The sequence below is a fragment of the Corvus hawaiiensis genome, chromosome 3 (assembly GCF_020740725.1).
Source record: "Corvus hawaiiensis isolate bCorHaw1 chromosome 3, bCorHaw1.pri.cur, whole genome shotgun sequence".
NCBI classification, from domain to species: Eukaryota; Metazoa; Chordata; class Aves; order Passeriformes; family Corvidae; genus Corvus; species Corvus hawaiiensis.
The window spans coordinates 62,057,498-62,072,507 of record NC_063215.1 but is presented as its reverse complement, the minus strand read 5'-3'; the positions used below and the strand labels follow the sequence as shown (position 1 = coordinate 62,072,507).

Here is a 15,010-nt window from a genome sequence, read left to right as displayed (position 1 = left end):
GGATTATCCAATATTTTGCTCAGCTTCTTCATCCATCAGAGACAAATCTGCCTTCCACTTCTTGAACATTTTTGGGAAATGTTATGTGGAGATAATGTAAAAATTAGAGAACACTTCATTGACACCACTTTCTGCACTCTTAATACAAAGCATATCCTCTGATACAGCGAGCAATTAAATGGTCTGAAAACTTAAAGCACTCTGACTCTCTGGATCACTTGTTTACCTATATCCATCTCTATAAGTAGCACAGTGAGGCTTATAAAGTTCATCCAGGTTAGTAACAGACATAAAGTCAAGCACACAGGAAAATTACAAAAGGGCTAGGGCAGAGTTCAGAGCCAACTGAAATGACTTTGCCTTTGAGAAACAAGGCATGCATATCTAATAGTAAAAATAGGATAGCCTAGCAAAATGAAATATGTATAGGTATATGTATGCAGTCTCATGCTAATAATTAATTTGTCTTGCAAAGGGTAAGCACTGTTCAAAAGTACTTTGAAAAAATTACTAACAACGTCAGATAGAGGTTGCTGTCAAATAGAATAGAACTAACTGTGATTGAGGTCTGTAGCAGTAATTGATACAAACATTGACATTAATGCTAAGATACTTACATGGAAGAATTCAGCACCTCATAAACCTCTTTCCATGCAAAAACTGACCTTTTAAGCTAATGACAGTGTTGCTTGTCTCTTGCATGGGAACTCAGCACGGCCAGCACTGCTTTCTACCCAACTGCTAGAATGAACCCCTTTTCATCCTTTTTCTATATCTTTTTAGGACAGTTGTAGCTCATGATAATGATAAAAAAAACCAAAATGGAAAAGCATTACATCTTTAATCAACAAAATGTCCTTTCCTGAGTCTTGTCTGAATAGTTTGTGCTAGAAATTGGATGAGATCACTGCAAATCAGTATAATAAAATGATGTTGACCAGTTCCTTTGTACAAAATGAAGAAATAAAGAGCTTTTCTGTTAACTTTATATTTTTATTGATAGATACCACATTTGAGACCACACACATTACCATTATATATGAGAAAAAACATAGCTCTTTCAACAGACAAAAGTTAAAGTGCAGTTGATTCATTGGCTCCTTTAAGAGGACTGGCATCTGGACCACATGCACTTCAAAGTCAAATGCTGTACTGAGATGTGCTGCTTTGAAGTACAGCTGCTGATCCAGACAAATTTTGGAGCCTAAACCAGCATATGAATCTGCTGTACTCTGAAAAAAAAATCCATTTCAGATGCCAGTTTTAACTCAGTTTAGAAAATTGCTGTCTGGATCGGCTGAACTTCAAAGCCGAACATCGCAGTGCTGCATTTCCCTTTGAAGTACAGCTAATCCAGATAGTGGATTTTCTCTCCCTCTTTTTTTTTTTAAGTAGTTAAAATTGGCATCTGACCTTACTAGTATTTCTTTTTACCATCTGCACATTCTTCTTCCCTTCTCCCTTATTTCCTCATCTTTTGACCTCTGAAAAATACAGCAAGATTCACTATCTTGTTAGCTCCTGCATTACCAAAGCTACTATAAAGGGGCTGGTTGGGGGGACAGCCTATATCAAGTTACATAATGGACAGTGGCCAATTACTGCACATGGTTTGTCATAAAGTTTGTTAAATAATACTTCATTTTATCATCCAAGAAAAACAAAGCTCAAGGCAAATCCCTTGTAAATGTTCACATTCAAAGCATTTGTAACAACATTCTCATGGTTCCCCTAGCTCATATTAACGACCATTAGCACTGGTTTAAAAAGTAGCTGAGCTTGATAGCATTTCAACTTTAAGATATTTTCAGTTATTTTTTCACAGAAAGGTCTCCTTCACAGGCTAGTCAGGAAAGCCTTAAGGAAATCGTTTTACTAGAGAAAGAATGAGATTACTACAAGCAGAATTTGCACAGCTTCTGGCAAGGGGAACCAAGGGTAAATGCAGTGCCCTCACCAGGACATGCTCCCATATTATACATACATAAGGGATGCTGCTGTTTGCAACTGAATTACAAGACAAATCTTGAAGAAATGTTGCACCCTGTTCAAATGACAAAAACAAAGCAAAAAACCCCCACCCAAATACATGCATACCCAAATACAAAAGGCCAATTTAATGACAGCATCTCTCATTTGCTGAGAAATGACTCTGAGAGAGAAAGGACTGGACAAGGACCAGCATTTTATTTACAGAGATCATGAGACATGTCACTTGGGCGATCTGTTCTTGTCAGGCAGTCTTTAATTAGAAAATTCCTAGAGAGAACTCATGCTCCCACTAGGTGCTTATTAAAAACTAAAGACAAAAGGAGTTAGTAGAAAAGCCCAAGGAATGGACAGAGAACTCAGGTTACACTGAAAGGCAAGAGTCAGCTGCTGCTAGCATAGGAAGAGGCACTCAGGATGGGATGCTGGATTTTGAATGAAAAACTCTCAGTGCTGTTATTAGTGAGTATTTTTAGCATTAAAAAATCTAATTGGATATATATAAATATTTTAAGCTTGTTTAAAAGACATTTTAATGTTTGCTTACAGTAATACTCCCCAGCTTAATGTAAAACTTGCTATAAAATATTCAGCAGCCTTTTTATAACTAGTCTTGAAAACAATTTAAAGTCTTAGTGTTTTATTTTTAATTATTTTTAAGTCCACGTACTTTAGTCCTCAGATAAAGGGAGCAGGGGTTTTCAATTCTAATTGATATTATATTCTGAATTCTTTTTCAGACAGTTTGGTGGATTGTGTATGGAGAGCAGAGAAAGGAATTTTCTTAGCTCCTAATTCCCTCAATTTCTGTGATTTTTTTCATGGTAGCATTTACTGCCTTTTTAGAGAGCAGGTCTGTGCTTAAGAGGAAGTTTAACATGACACAGCAAACATCATTTTTATCTTCTGCTGGGGATCTGGGGGTAGGACTGTAACCCTGCATTTGCTAAAAGATAGCCTCATTCCAGTAGGATTTTTGATTTCTATCATCTGTGATCAAGAACTGCATTGCACACTGAGAGTTTGAAACATCTCTCAGATTCTCTTAAAACTATAACCATAACTAGTTTTATATGCATTAAAAAATACTATAAATGGCACTAATCTGTAGCCTCTCTGCTTTGTAGCTGGTGTGGCTGGGACTGAACATGTATTTGTTTATTGATACCTTCCACTGGTATGAAGATGACAATGCTTACATTTATACACGGATTATGCTGGGAGTAAGTATGAGATTGATTGTTAAAGGGCTTCGCAAGAAGAATGTATTCATAGTCTGATTTTATTTACCTCCTTCATAAAACTTTTGATGCTTCAACAGTAATTTTCCCATATAAGAGTATTATATTAATATAGTATTTTCTCTCTTTTGCTCTTCCTATACCAAGCTTGTAATTTAATTTCTTTATGCTGTTGTATGTACAGTCAACCCTGGCTTGGGCAAGAGCTTCTGCAACGTGCCTTAATTTTAACTGCATGCTAATCCTGTTACCAGTCTGTAGAAACCTTATTTCATTCTTAAGAGGAGCAAGCATTGTAAGTACCATTTCTCAAATAGCCATATTATCCTCTTTTTTATTTCCGTAGTTCAGCAGTATTATCCATATCAAACATTTTCCAAGGAATTTTAATTTTTGATAGAGAAGCCTGTACACTATTGCCTAGTTATTACCATTTAAATTGTCAGTATTCATGACTGAAGAGAAACAAATGACTTGTTTAACACAGTGCTCTAAATGCAACACTGATTTTGGCAGCTGCTGCATAGCATGGTGTCATGAAGAGAAAAGTGAGAAGCTACAGAAAAAAGGGACATAATAATACGACTTGGCCAAATGGAGAAAATTCATATCCATCATGTGTATTCTCTGTAGCTGCAAAGTGAAAATTGAAGAAGTAAAATGTTCAAAAGATAATAACGAACATGTTTAAACACTTCTGTCTGAATGGCCACCATTCAGATCCTCATTCAAGGTAAATGCATTTTTGTAACAGTGGTCATCTGCTCAGAGGTGTTTACATGAACCTTGGAATCATGAATAGGAAGTACTTAAGGCATTAGCTCTATTAGCTAAAACTTCAACTTGCATTGAATTATTATAGTCAGACCAATTCCAATACCACATGTTTGGGTAAAAAATCACTGATCACTTCATGACTCCAAGAACAACAGGAATTTAGAAATAGAAAGATACAGTTTTTTTATAGTAAGCTGGTTCTTGTTTCAGTTCTGCCTTTTTTTTGTTTCCTTGATTTTTAGGCTTAGATGTTAAGCAGTTCTTAGGCTAGGAATGAACACATATAATTTTTTGAGTTCAGGAGTTGTACTTTCACAAAAAGAAAAGAAAAGACGTCTTGGCCATCTGAATCAGTTTGTGAATTAGCACAGAATATATGCATGCCCACTTAGATGCTGAGTAAGAACTCAGAGAAATGGAACTCTTCTCACAGATAATATTTTGCTCTTCTGGACAATATTCTGCTCTTGAGGAGCATGGTACAGAGCAACTTGACTGGCTCCAGCATGGCCAGCACCAGGCTGGATCCTGTGACTCTCCAAGGAGGTGCCGTGTATTGACATCGCACCCTGTGGTGCTCCAGATTTTTGGAAGACTTATTAGCTGGGAAACAACATGGATACATGCCAGCATCTTTGTCATGGCACCATGCCACGTCATGTGAGCAATCCAGACACCCACACCACCGCTCAGAGACTGAATTCTGTCCATGAGTGCTGTCTGGGTTCCAGCAGAGCATGTTGGTTTTGGCTCAGTGCAGCCGGCCCCTGGCCCCAGGCTGGCTCTGCACAGGGGCACCCAGCTGGCCGTGAGCGCACCACTGCCGAGCCCTTCCAATAATGGGAGCACAGCTCAGTAACACATCAGCATGCAGCCACCTGAGGTCTAGACAGCTTCACCCTCCTGGGGTGTGCATTTCCTGAAAGCAGACAAAATGTTTTCATTGCAAGCTGGCTTTGCCAGCACTTCAGATGTGCTCGTGCAGCTAAAGCTAAGCTTGCAAGGCGGTGGTGGCCCAGCCTGGTGTCCTTATACCAGCAAATAAGTTCATGTCAGCTCAGATAAACCACTTACAAATCACAGCTAAGTGTAGCAGAGCTTTATCAAACCCTTTTTTGAGCCCCTATATAGGCTGAATAGCTTCAGAAACCCTGGAGTGTCACTCAGAAAAGTACCTGAGCCCCAAAACTAACCCAAAGCTTCCAATGAATTCCTTCAGCATTCCATTTTCTAATGTACTGAACTCTTCTCCTCTCCAAAATGTGAGTTGTAAACACCAATAGGAATGTTATAAAACAAGTTCTGCTTTTTCACCAAGTACTGTGGAGGAGCACTGAGGAGACAGCTTGACAAAAACATCACATTTCACAAGATGGTTGCCTATGGAATAGCGTTAAATGCAAGTAAGCTTTTTTTTTGTTTTATTTTTTTCTTCTTTGCCTTTGAACTGTTTTGAATTTCACAGTGATTCTGCCTAGTGCTGTAATCCCCATCAGCTCTGAGATGTGATATTTTAGTGCAATCATTTGTTGACTGCAGTTTTAAATATGTGTAGGAGTCCCATCTGATTAACCATTTGTAATCATTTTTGCTTGAGAAGAGTTTGACTGTTAACGCGCTAAACTTTCCATCTGAATAGTAAACACCAGTTGCCACTTAGTTAATCTGACCAATTTTGTGCTCTTAAAATTTAGTGTAAATAACTTTCATTGAATCCCTGAGGGTAAATATTTTGGGAGATGACACAGCGTTACTATCTGATTCTGTAAGGAAATGATGCTTATGAGCCATACCACACATCTTCCCAACAATACATCTTCACTAATTTTTCAACCAGGTAATATATTTAATCTGAATTTGAGAGAGGCAGGTTTCTCAAAAACAATGGATTCCTAAATATTTATTTTAAGTAGGTGACTATTTAGTAGTCACCTACTTAAATCATTAAGTCATTAGTAAGAAATTAATGGCCTCCTTGAGGGAAAAACAGCATCTTGAGATCAAAATTTATCTGTTCTGCTGGTCCTAGTGGCTTACTGAGGTGTTTGTTCACCTGGCTGGGGAAAAGACATGGCACCTTCCTGTTCTCTAAATAGTAAAAGGACCTGGAGAAGACTGAAGTTTGTAGGAATTCAGAGGATGTGAGGGAAACAGGAGATAGCTTGAGGAAAAGAGATGTACGGAGAGGAATGAACAAAAGCCAGTGTGAAGAAGGACACGAGCACACAGAGATGGATAGATAGTTCTCTGAGAAAATGTGAAGGAGATAGAGGAATTAATCAGGGCTATTTGCAAGCACAAGACATTGCAGGGTACCAGTTCTACCCCCAGGCTGTCAGGGTGGATTCTGGTCCCAATATCTTTTTCAGCCTGCATGAGAGAGTTGCTTTTGCGTGTATAGGCTGTTAATGTCCTCATGCAATGAGACAAGAATATGAAGTCAGGATTGCCAACAGGAACCAATAGCTAATGTTTGTCTTCTGTATGTCATGCTAAAGAATTCAGGGGGGGAAGGCTACAGGATGCAAACGTGCATCTTATATTGTATTATGGTGAATTACTTATCTGTCATGTCCACTCATTCATCAGAGTTCAGTTTCACCAGAGAACAGATTCCTACAGAGTGCAACATTGCTTCTTTAATTCAGAAATCAACCCAGGAATATAAATTAACCAACTTTGCTTTGTGCATAATAGGTCATGCTCCAAAAAGAAAGCAAAACTGCACAGTCAAACCTTTTATGTTTTTGGTTTTCAGATTAGTATTAAAGTGTTTGCTAGTGCATTAAAGTGGACAGGTTGGGAAGTGCAAGTCTCTCAGAAAAGTGATTACTTTAACGGCTTCACTAATTTCAAGGAAAAAGACACAGAAGCCGATGTGAAATGACAGAAAGCATCATCATAAAATTCTCATTTAAATCACTCTCTAGAGTGAAATCAAGGGCTCATTTTTGAGTAGTTATTTGGGTTGGTTGATTTTTTTCCCTAAAATATAAAATGGAAAAATAGGTGATGAGATATTTGAGAAAGAAAACACAATATGGGGAAGTCCAATGAACAAAGCATGACAACATATGAATTCCTGCTTCCTTAACAGTCAAGTGAGAAACATCTTTCATATTTGGAAAAACACTACATCACTGTAGAGTCAGACTTGCATAAAGAATGGCCAGAAACTCAATTGCCTGAAATTAAATTTTAAGTTCATAAAAATATAAAATCTACAGAACATATTGTGACAGAAAAGCAACATTTCAGTGGTACCCACAAGTACACTGAATCCTTTTTAATAAAATCTAACAGTGTTAAAATGGTGTGTAAATAGATGCCATTTTCCTCTCAACTAACACATTATTTATCCTAGTGCTACCTATATTCCCTTTTATTACACAAAAACATAGTCAACTCCTATTAGTCTATTGCAATTTAGTAATTCTTAGTTAAATGGATGTTCTCCCTTGTATGATCAATAGCCTAAATGTGGCAGCAAGAAGTTAAACCAATTTGAAGATCAGATCAGTAAGCTTAGCCTCACAATATAAAATTGTAAACTCCTTTATTATTAAAGTAACGTGTATTCATCTTGGCTTCCCAGGTGGTGTTATTCCAGCATATTTATTTAATAGTGTGCTAAAAATAGTCAGTGCAACATTAGTATTGTCTGGCTTCTAACAGGCAGCTAGCTCAGCTGAGGTGTGCCTGGCCTTGAACAAAGTACATCTGTGCCTTTAATTTTTCATCAGCTCTAATACAAATTCAAGAGCAGGCTTTAATTGGTCAGGTCATAAAGGGATATAATTAGAGACTAGTGGAAGAGGGAAGTTGGAGGAAAAAGAGAGAGTAAACAATGCTATCTATAATCAAGGGCATCATTGAAAATTCAGTAAAGGGAATTCTGCTTAGTTTGGCTTCCTGCGTTCTGCATGCCTGTCTGTGATAAGAGCTGTCTGGGAGTTATTCACCCACTAATAAATCTTCCTTATAGACCTGTAACTCTGCTAGAATAAAATCAGAGTTTTATGCACTCTTAGTTTGATCAGTGCAAATAATTCTGTGCTTTCTAATGGAAAAGAGACTTTTCAGTTGAGACCCAGTGGCCTGAAAGTTAGACACTAAGAGAGATAGTAAATAATGTTTTCTACAACACCTACCTCTTACTATATTGTTTTTATCCTCTCAAAAAAGCACATTCATACATTTTCCGAAGTGGGGAGTATTGCGGAGATTTTTTTTTTTACTTTGATATGGCGTGCTTATCTTAAAGAACAAACTACTTGCATTGTTTTGGTGTTTGCAGAGAGGTTCTATAGATACTTTGCTCCAACAATTTTGAATTATGATATTAATAAAGTTTAAGCAGTTAAGGGAAAATAGGGGAAGGACAGCTAGGTTCTTTGGAGTTAGGCTGTTTGAAATGGTGGTTCCAGCACCTTAAAAATTCCAGAAGTGTGATTTCCTTTAAAAACATGCAAAATGCAGAAAGAAGTGTGGCAATGCCAGGTGTGTTTGGCTTCTGACGAGCACTGAAAAATCTATAGCTAAAAATACTGGGAAAGCTTTCCATTTTCAACCATTTTTTTGTAGACTATGTGAATGGCTTTGGTTAAATGTTACCTGAGTAACATTTTTGTGTAAGCGATTAAGTTTTCACGGAAGCAGATGCTTATCTTCAAAAGACGTTTAGCTGATATCTCAGTGTTGTACTCCCAGAAATTACAGAAAATCAAACTTCCATTAAACTTTTTTTTTTTCCAGTCAGATTGTTTAAATCCAGACTTAGTGCAAGTACTAGGAAGGAAACTATATTAAATTGAAGATTATAGGCTTCCAGCTAAGATAAAAAATGGTCCAAGTCGTGTTCTTCTTTGATGTTTATAACCGTTCTTTAAAACAAAACAGAATGCAAGCATGTGTGTGTTTAATTTTTACACAACCTGCAGCTTTTTAGTTCACAAAGGCAGCATGAAGTCGAATTAGGGGTTCTGAGTAACTAGGAATGGCACAAGAATGGGCGGCAAAAAGAACCCCAGCCTTGGTTGGGGGCAGAACTCTCCACGCCTGGGTTATCTGCCTGCAAAGTTGTTCTCTTTGCTGTGGGCAGAAAGGCCAGGATTTGACCCGTTGACTTTATCATGATAGGCTGGTTAATCAAAATGTTTAACTGCCAGCAGCAAGCTCCAATTTGATTATTATCCTGTACGGGCATGCAGAAAAAGAGAAAGTGAAACCTTGTCCTCAGATAAACACATGAAATTTCTGTTTAGTTCAATGAGAGTTGTTCATGCTTCACTGAAGGCACAATTGGCTGAATAAGACTAACTAAATTGACCATACTTTCAAGATAATTTAATTACATCTCTTTGTATTTAAGGATATGTACAGTAAACACCATGCTCTAATAGCAACCCTTTTCTTCCCTCTCTCCTTCCAATAAAACCTTTTATTTGATCTCAGAGGTGGACTAGATAGAATGTCTCAGGGTCAAATACAAATTAATGTATGTTAAGTGCTTCAGAGGTTCCACATGTCATTAAAAACAACAGTCAAAATCCTTCAGTCTTCATGAACTGTTATAAAAAAGAACTTTGTTTAAAAGATTGGATTACTTTTCCATGTGTTTTATTTGGACATGCAGACTGAGGGAAAAAAAATATGAACTGAAAATCCTGAGATGTAGTCCCTTAAACTTTGCACTCATGGTTAACTTAGATAAGTGGTGCAGAGGAAAAAACTAACAACTGTGGTAAGCTCAAATTTCAGAAATCTGCATATTAATTTTGGAATTGCTTTGTAAATCCTATACACTGCAGATGCAAAGACCTTCAGAAAATGCACTTTAGGGATGTAAAATATTTTAGTTAATGGCAATGTGCTTGGTGCCAGACTTTATTCTGCTACAACTATTATACATTAAATGAACCGCACTGAAAATGGAATTAGATCTTTGCATTACTCTTACCATCCAGCTATAATTCATTTTTAGATTGCATCATTTTTTGCTAGCAGCACAAAAAAACCATCAGAAGTATTAATCTAATAACACTCCAGGCAATATGTAAGATCATGGGAGACTCAGGTAAACCAACATATTCAGTACATCATTAGTTTGAATGTTAATATTTTTCAATGTATCATTATGCTCTGTACATTAACATTTACCACAGAATAGCTTGCAGAAAAAAACCCCAACAACAACAACTCTCCTGTTCATTCTGGAAGTCTTCTACACTTGTAATATCCTCGACCTGTCAGATGAAACCTGGAGAGGTTGTCACCCAGAAGGGAAGATGTGGTAGATCCCAAAGAAGAAGGCATGATTATGTTTCCATTGACAGAAGCACAGGGGAACAGAACAATATGCAGATGGAAAAGACAGTGTCCTCTAATAGCCTGCAGAAAAATCTTACTGGGCTAGGTTGCCAGAAGTGGATCTCTTCTTCCAGGGGAAAGTTGCAACATGAGTACTCTTCATCAAACCAGAGTCTCAAGACCTTCTTGAGAAGCTATATCCATTTGACCAATTTTTTTTCTGTCCAAAACTAAAAATACTCTGTTAGGAAATGTGGACCTCTGTCTGTCTGGAGAAAACTGGCACCTCATTTCACTCTCAACACTCATCATTTAGCAGATAGCATTAGGTATCCTGTCACTGCCAACATGACTAGAACTTTTAAAAATCACGTGGAATCCTGCACTTCGGGGAAAGTACAAGATTTTGTAGCCTTATAAACAACAGAAATGTCATCATTTCATGGGAATACTTTATAGTCTGCAGTATCACTTAAAAAAATCTGTTGTTTTGAAGGTGAAAGGGAGAAAGCATCTTTTGCTATGAACACCAATTTAAATCTCCACAATTAGTCAATGTCACTGTTCTAAATGAGCAAATATAATCCAAAACCTGCAGCTGACAGGCTGCAGGCAAGCTTTGGTAAAATAGCACTATGGATCCTAACTGTGTGAAACTCTCATGGTATCTAAGCTATGGGGACTATTACATCGTACCTGAGTTATAAAGAGCATCCTGTAGGTATAGAGAACAAGAGGCCCAAGTTACAGTAATCAATAATAGATGCCAAAATAAAACTGCTTAGTAGAAGTCCACTTAGAGATTCATTATCAGGGTTTTCCATCCTTTGAAAGTTTTCTTTCCTCTTTCCCTTAGCCCATACTAGACAATGTGCAGGATGTAACTCCACAACTTACCAAAGACTTTTACCCCACACTCCTGTCCTATGAGTGAGCTCTTTCAGATGTCAAAGAAATCAGGCCCTCATCAAGCAGTGACTTGGTTCCCTTCCAGCTGGATCAGATGACATCCTTACCGGGCCAACACATCTGTTCTGAAAGGAGCCCCTTGTAGGAACAGTTCCGTCCTTCCCACTCAGCACTTAAATGTGCTGTTACACTTAAATACACAAACAGTGTTTATATACTGATTATACATCAGTTGTACACTGGGGAACAGATTGCCACAGCCCCCACACAGCTGCCATCTAAACCATGCAGCTCAGAGCTTCTTGAGCTCTTGGGTTTTGATGGCCTAAATCCACACATCTCACTCGCTGCTTGTCCAGTGAACCTTCCTTCCAGTGTCCCAGCACTGCCGGGGTGCTGGAAGCACGCTCTCCTGCACAGGCTCCAGGAAGCATCTCCCACCTGATGCTGGCCAGGTTGTTTCACATGCAGCACCTAATCCATAACAACACGTGCAGGACATGCTGGGCCACTGAGGCCAGTGCCCTCTGACGCTCACAGTCATGTCATGTACACCATTTCATAAAATGACCAACCTTCGGCTGAAAGCTGCTTAGATTGCTTGATCCCATTATCCCGTTTATTGAAAGGTTATTTTAGAGTCTCATTCCTTTGATGGTTTGAATCTGTCTTCTAATTTCCAGGCTCATTTTATCTCTGTGCAGTTCATACCCATTTGGATTCAGTCTCCATCCTGCTGAAGCTATTCCAGCTTGTATAAATTTATTATCATTGGGCCAAAGATTCAGGAGAAATGGGAGCTTGATTTTGCAGTTGGGGTGCTCAGGATATTCACGTGGGATGCCTGTATCAATAAATATTGGATTATTTTTATTAAGGGTTTCATCAGGAGACAGCTCAAAATAGAATAACCAGTCAACCCAGTGACTAGGACATGTGATTTAGTTTAAATCCTTACTTTAAATTTAATGTAACAAGGATTTTAAAATAGGTCTTTCATCTCCCAGTGAATATCTAAGCATGAGGCAATGAGGTGAAGCAGGTGTCAAGGAGTGGTGGGGGGAGTCCCTTAGTTAACACTACATTTTGAATAAAGTGCATCCTGACAATCAACCAACCACAGCACATCTACTGCTGTAAAAGGATTACCTCAGAAGTACACAGTGAAAACAGCCTCTCTCTTGGACACCTGGGATAACCTACTGTTGGAAGGAAGGTTTTACCTTCTTGGACTGGCTACTTTAACCATTTCTATGGCCAGCATTCTACTTTAACTCATATTCCTGTGGACACAGCTGTCCCCAGGTGCTGCAGAGGAGCTGGACTCCAGCATGTGGAGTGAGGGAGTCCACTAAGTGGATAGGCACATAAAAGACCAGCAATACCAAGGTCCTTATGCAATTAATCCTCTGTTTACATCTATGAGTACACAGTAACTAGTATAATAAGACATTACTTTCATCCACATAGTTATGGTTAAAAAAGAGGCAGAAAAAGGCAAGAAGAAAGGGGAGGGGAGGGGAGGGGAGGGGAGGGGAGGGGAGGGGAGGAGAGGGGAGGAGAGGGGAGGGGAGGGGAGGGGAGGAGAGGGGAGGAGAGGAGAGGAGAGGAGAGGAGAGGAGAGGATCTTTTTGAAAATATTGTTCAGGGAAGATCATATTTGGTTGACTACAAATACTGCCTTTTAGAAAGGTTTTTTACATGGTCAGGGACAGAAACAGATAACCACTGAAGGAGAGATGATAACAGGAAGCTAATTATAAAAACTAGAAATAGCTCTGCTGTAAACATATAATTATCTTTCACTGTCATTTTTTCATCCTTTGGCATTTAATATCTTGCATTAATTACAAATTTCATGTAATGGATTTGAGAATCTCTCATATTGAAAAATGAAACTCTGCACCTAGCTTGATTACAACTTTATCTTTGTTAGCCAGTAATAAAACAAAGTCCTTCCTTTTCCACTCTTGAAATTATACTCTTTCCACCCAAGAAAATAATTACAGGGGAATTCTTACTTCAGTCTAAGGCATTTTTCTAAACTGACCATTTCATATACCTTTTGGAAGCAGGCCAGAAGTAGAGGTGACATATGATACTCAGGACAAACCAGATCCAACACTGTGATTTGCTCTTCTCCCTTTAAATTATAGTTCCAGTGGCTTCCCCAGACTCCACCTGCATAAAGTAATGCTACAGCTACTTGTTAATAGGGGACAGATTTTGAAAGCAACTCTAGTGCAAGTTGCAAACTGGTCCATGCCTAAACCAGTCAACTCAGTGTCCTGTGTAGGAAGGGTAAGCCATTGCACATTCTAGGATATTAATTAAAAATAGGAATTTTTATCAGTTTACATAATTTTAAACAATTTAAAATCAGAGACATACACTTTTATGTCAACTCTCGAGAGGTGCTCCTTTGATGACACTGGAGACTGCAGGGCACTTGACTGTAAACCTGGGAGGTGACCCTGGAGCCGTTCCTATCCTCTCCACTGTGAAGCAGTCACTTCATATTAGACACGCAGTTGATAAAATTCTCTTTTTATTGTCAGCTTAATCCATGCAAAACTCTCAATTTAGTCTGAGCTTTTCAAATAGTTCGCAGTGTGCATAATGAAGTTCCTTCTGGCACTGTGGGCACATACAAGTGTGCCTGTAATTTCGCACCACTCTTTCTCTCCCACAGCCATCCATATTATTGCCCACTTGATCAACATCGAGCGGTATCATTCCAGCCAGTCGAAAGAAGCTGGGGAGTTACGGAATAAACTTTCTGGTCTTGGCAAGAGCCCAAATGAAAGCTACTTGAACCCAATCAGGACCTATGAAACAGTAAGCTGTCACTTTTTAGGTTTCCTCATCTAAAAAGTTTTCCTCTGTGGATTCTATTGTCGGAAAAACTGTATTTCAAAGCCTTTTAACCAGAGCGAGAAGGTGCTGCCAAAGGTCAACCTCAATTTCAGCTGAAAACACTTACTCAGAGCTGCAATTTTCAGGTTACTAAGCTCAAAGAAATGTCTATAGTATTTTAATTAGTTTGTCAGGAGACAGCTGGTGGGGGGAGGATAAGGAGTGTTGTGGATAGTAGGCAATTAAATAAACCTGCAAAGAATTTTAAAAACTCCCAAAACTAAACTATAAATACAAGGAACAAACACAACTTCTTTTCAGAAAGGAAAATAACCAAACAGCAATAGTGCTTCACAATATTTCTTTCACATTTGCTATTTGTGTCTCCCCATGGTGGTGCAGCACCTTCCCAATCTGAGGGCTGATCCTGCCTCATTACGTGTCAAGTGTGGCTGCCCAGGGAAGAGCACCTTCGAAACCACCCACAGGGTTGCTGCATATGGGAAGCAGGACAGGGGGAAGCTACAGCTGCTGTGTGCTTTTCAGAGCCTAGCAGACCTACAGAATCCTCAACCCTGCAAATAAATAGTCCTGCTTGTTTTGGGGAAAAAAGTGACTCCTGTCACTGTCTTGGATAACCCACAACAGAACTGTAAGGTCTTCCTTATAATATTCATAACATAAAGAAAAGCTGAGCATGCAGAGAATGCATGTAAGCCATGCAAAAGTTAATCAGCTTTTTTTTCCTTATCCCATTATAGCACACATCACATTTATGTTATGTTTCCTTGTGTATCCTGTTGCATAGTTACATATTCCAGGGTTGAAATGGCCTTGATGAGACTCCCATGCATACTGTTCTACTCTTTCGAAAATTCCCACATAGACAGCATGAAATAAGGACTCCTTGAACACCATGGAGTGGTGCT

The 15,010-nt window shown here is 38.7% G+C and overlaps 1 protein-coding gene across 1 annotated transcript in view; it reads left to right on the top strand.

Annotated features, from left to right (window-relative positions):
* Positions 1 to 2,406: 2,406 nt before the first annotated feature.
* The window catches only part of NOX3 (NADPH oxidase 3), a 39,513-nt gene continuing 26,909 nt past the window's right edge, over positions 2,407 to 15,010 (top strand). The window contains exons 1-5 of the mRNA XM_048298636.1: positions 2,407 to 2,451; positions 3,117 to 3,212; positions 3,415 to 3,525; positions 5,326 to 5,410; positions 13,918 to 14,063. Of these exons, the coding sequence (XP_048154593.1) occupies positions 2,407 to 2,451; positions 3,117 to 3,212; positions 3,415 to 3,525; positions 5,326 to 5,410; positions 13,918 to 14,063 (483 nt within the window). The remainder of the gene's footprint in view (positions 2,452 to 3,116; positions 3,213 to 3,414; positions 3,526 to 5,325; positions 5,411 to 13,917; positions 14,064 to 15,010) is intronic.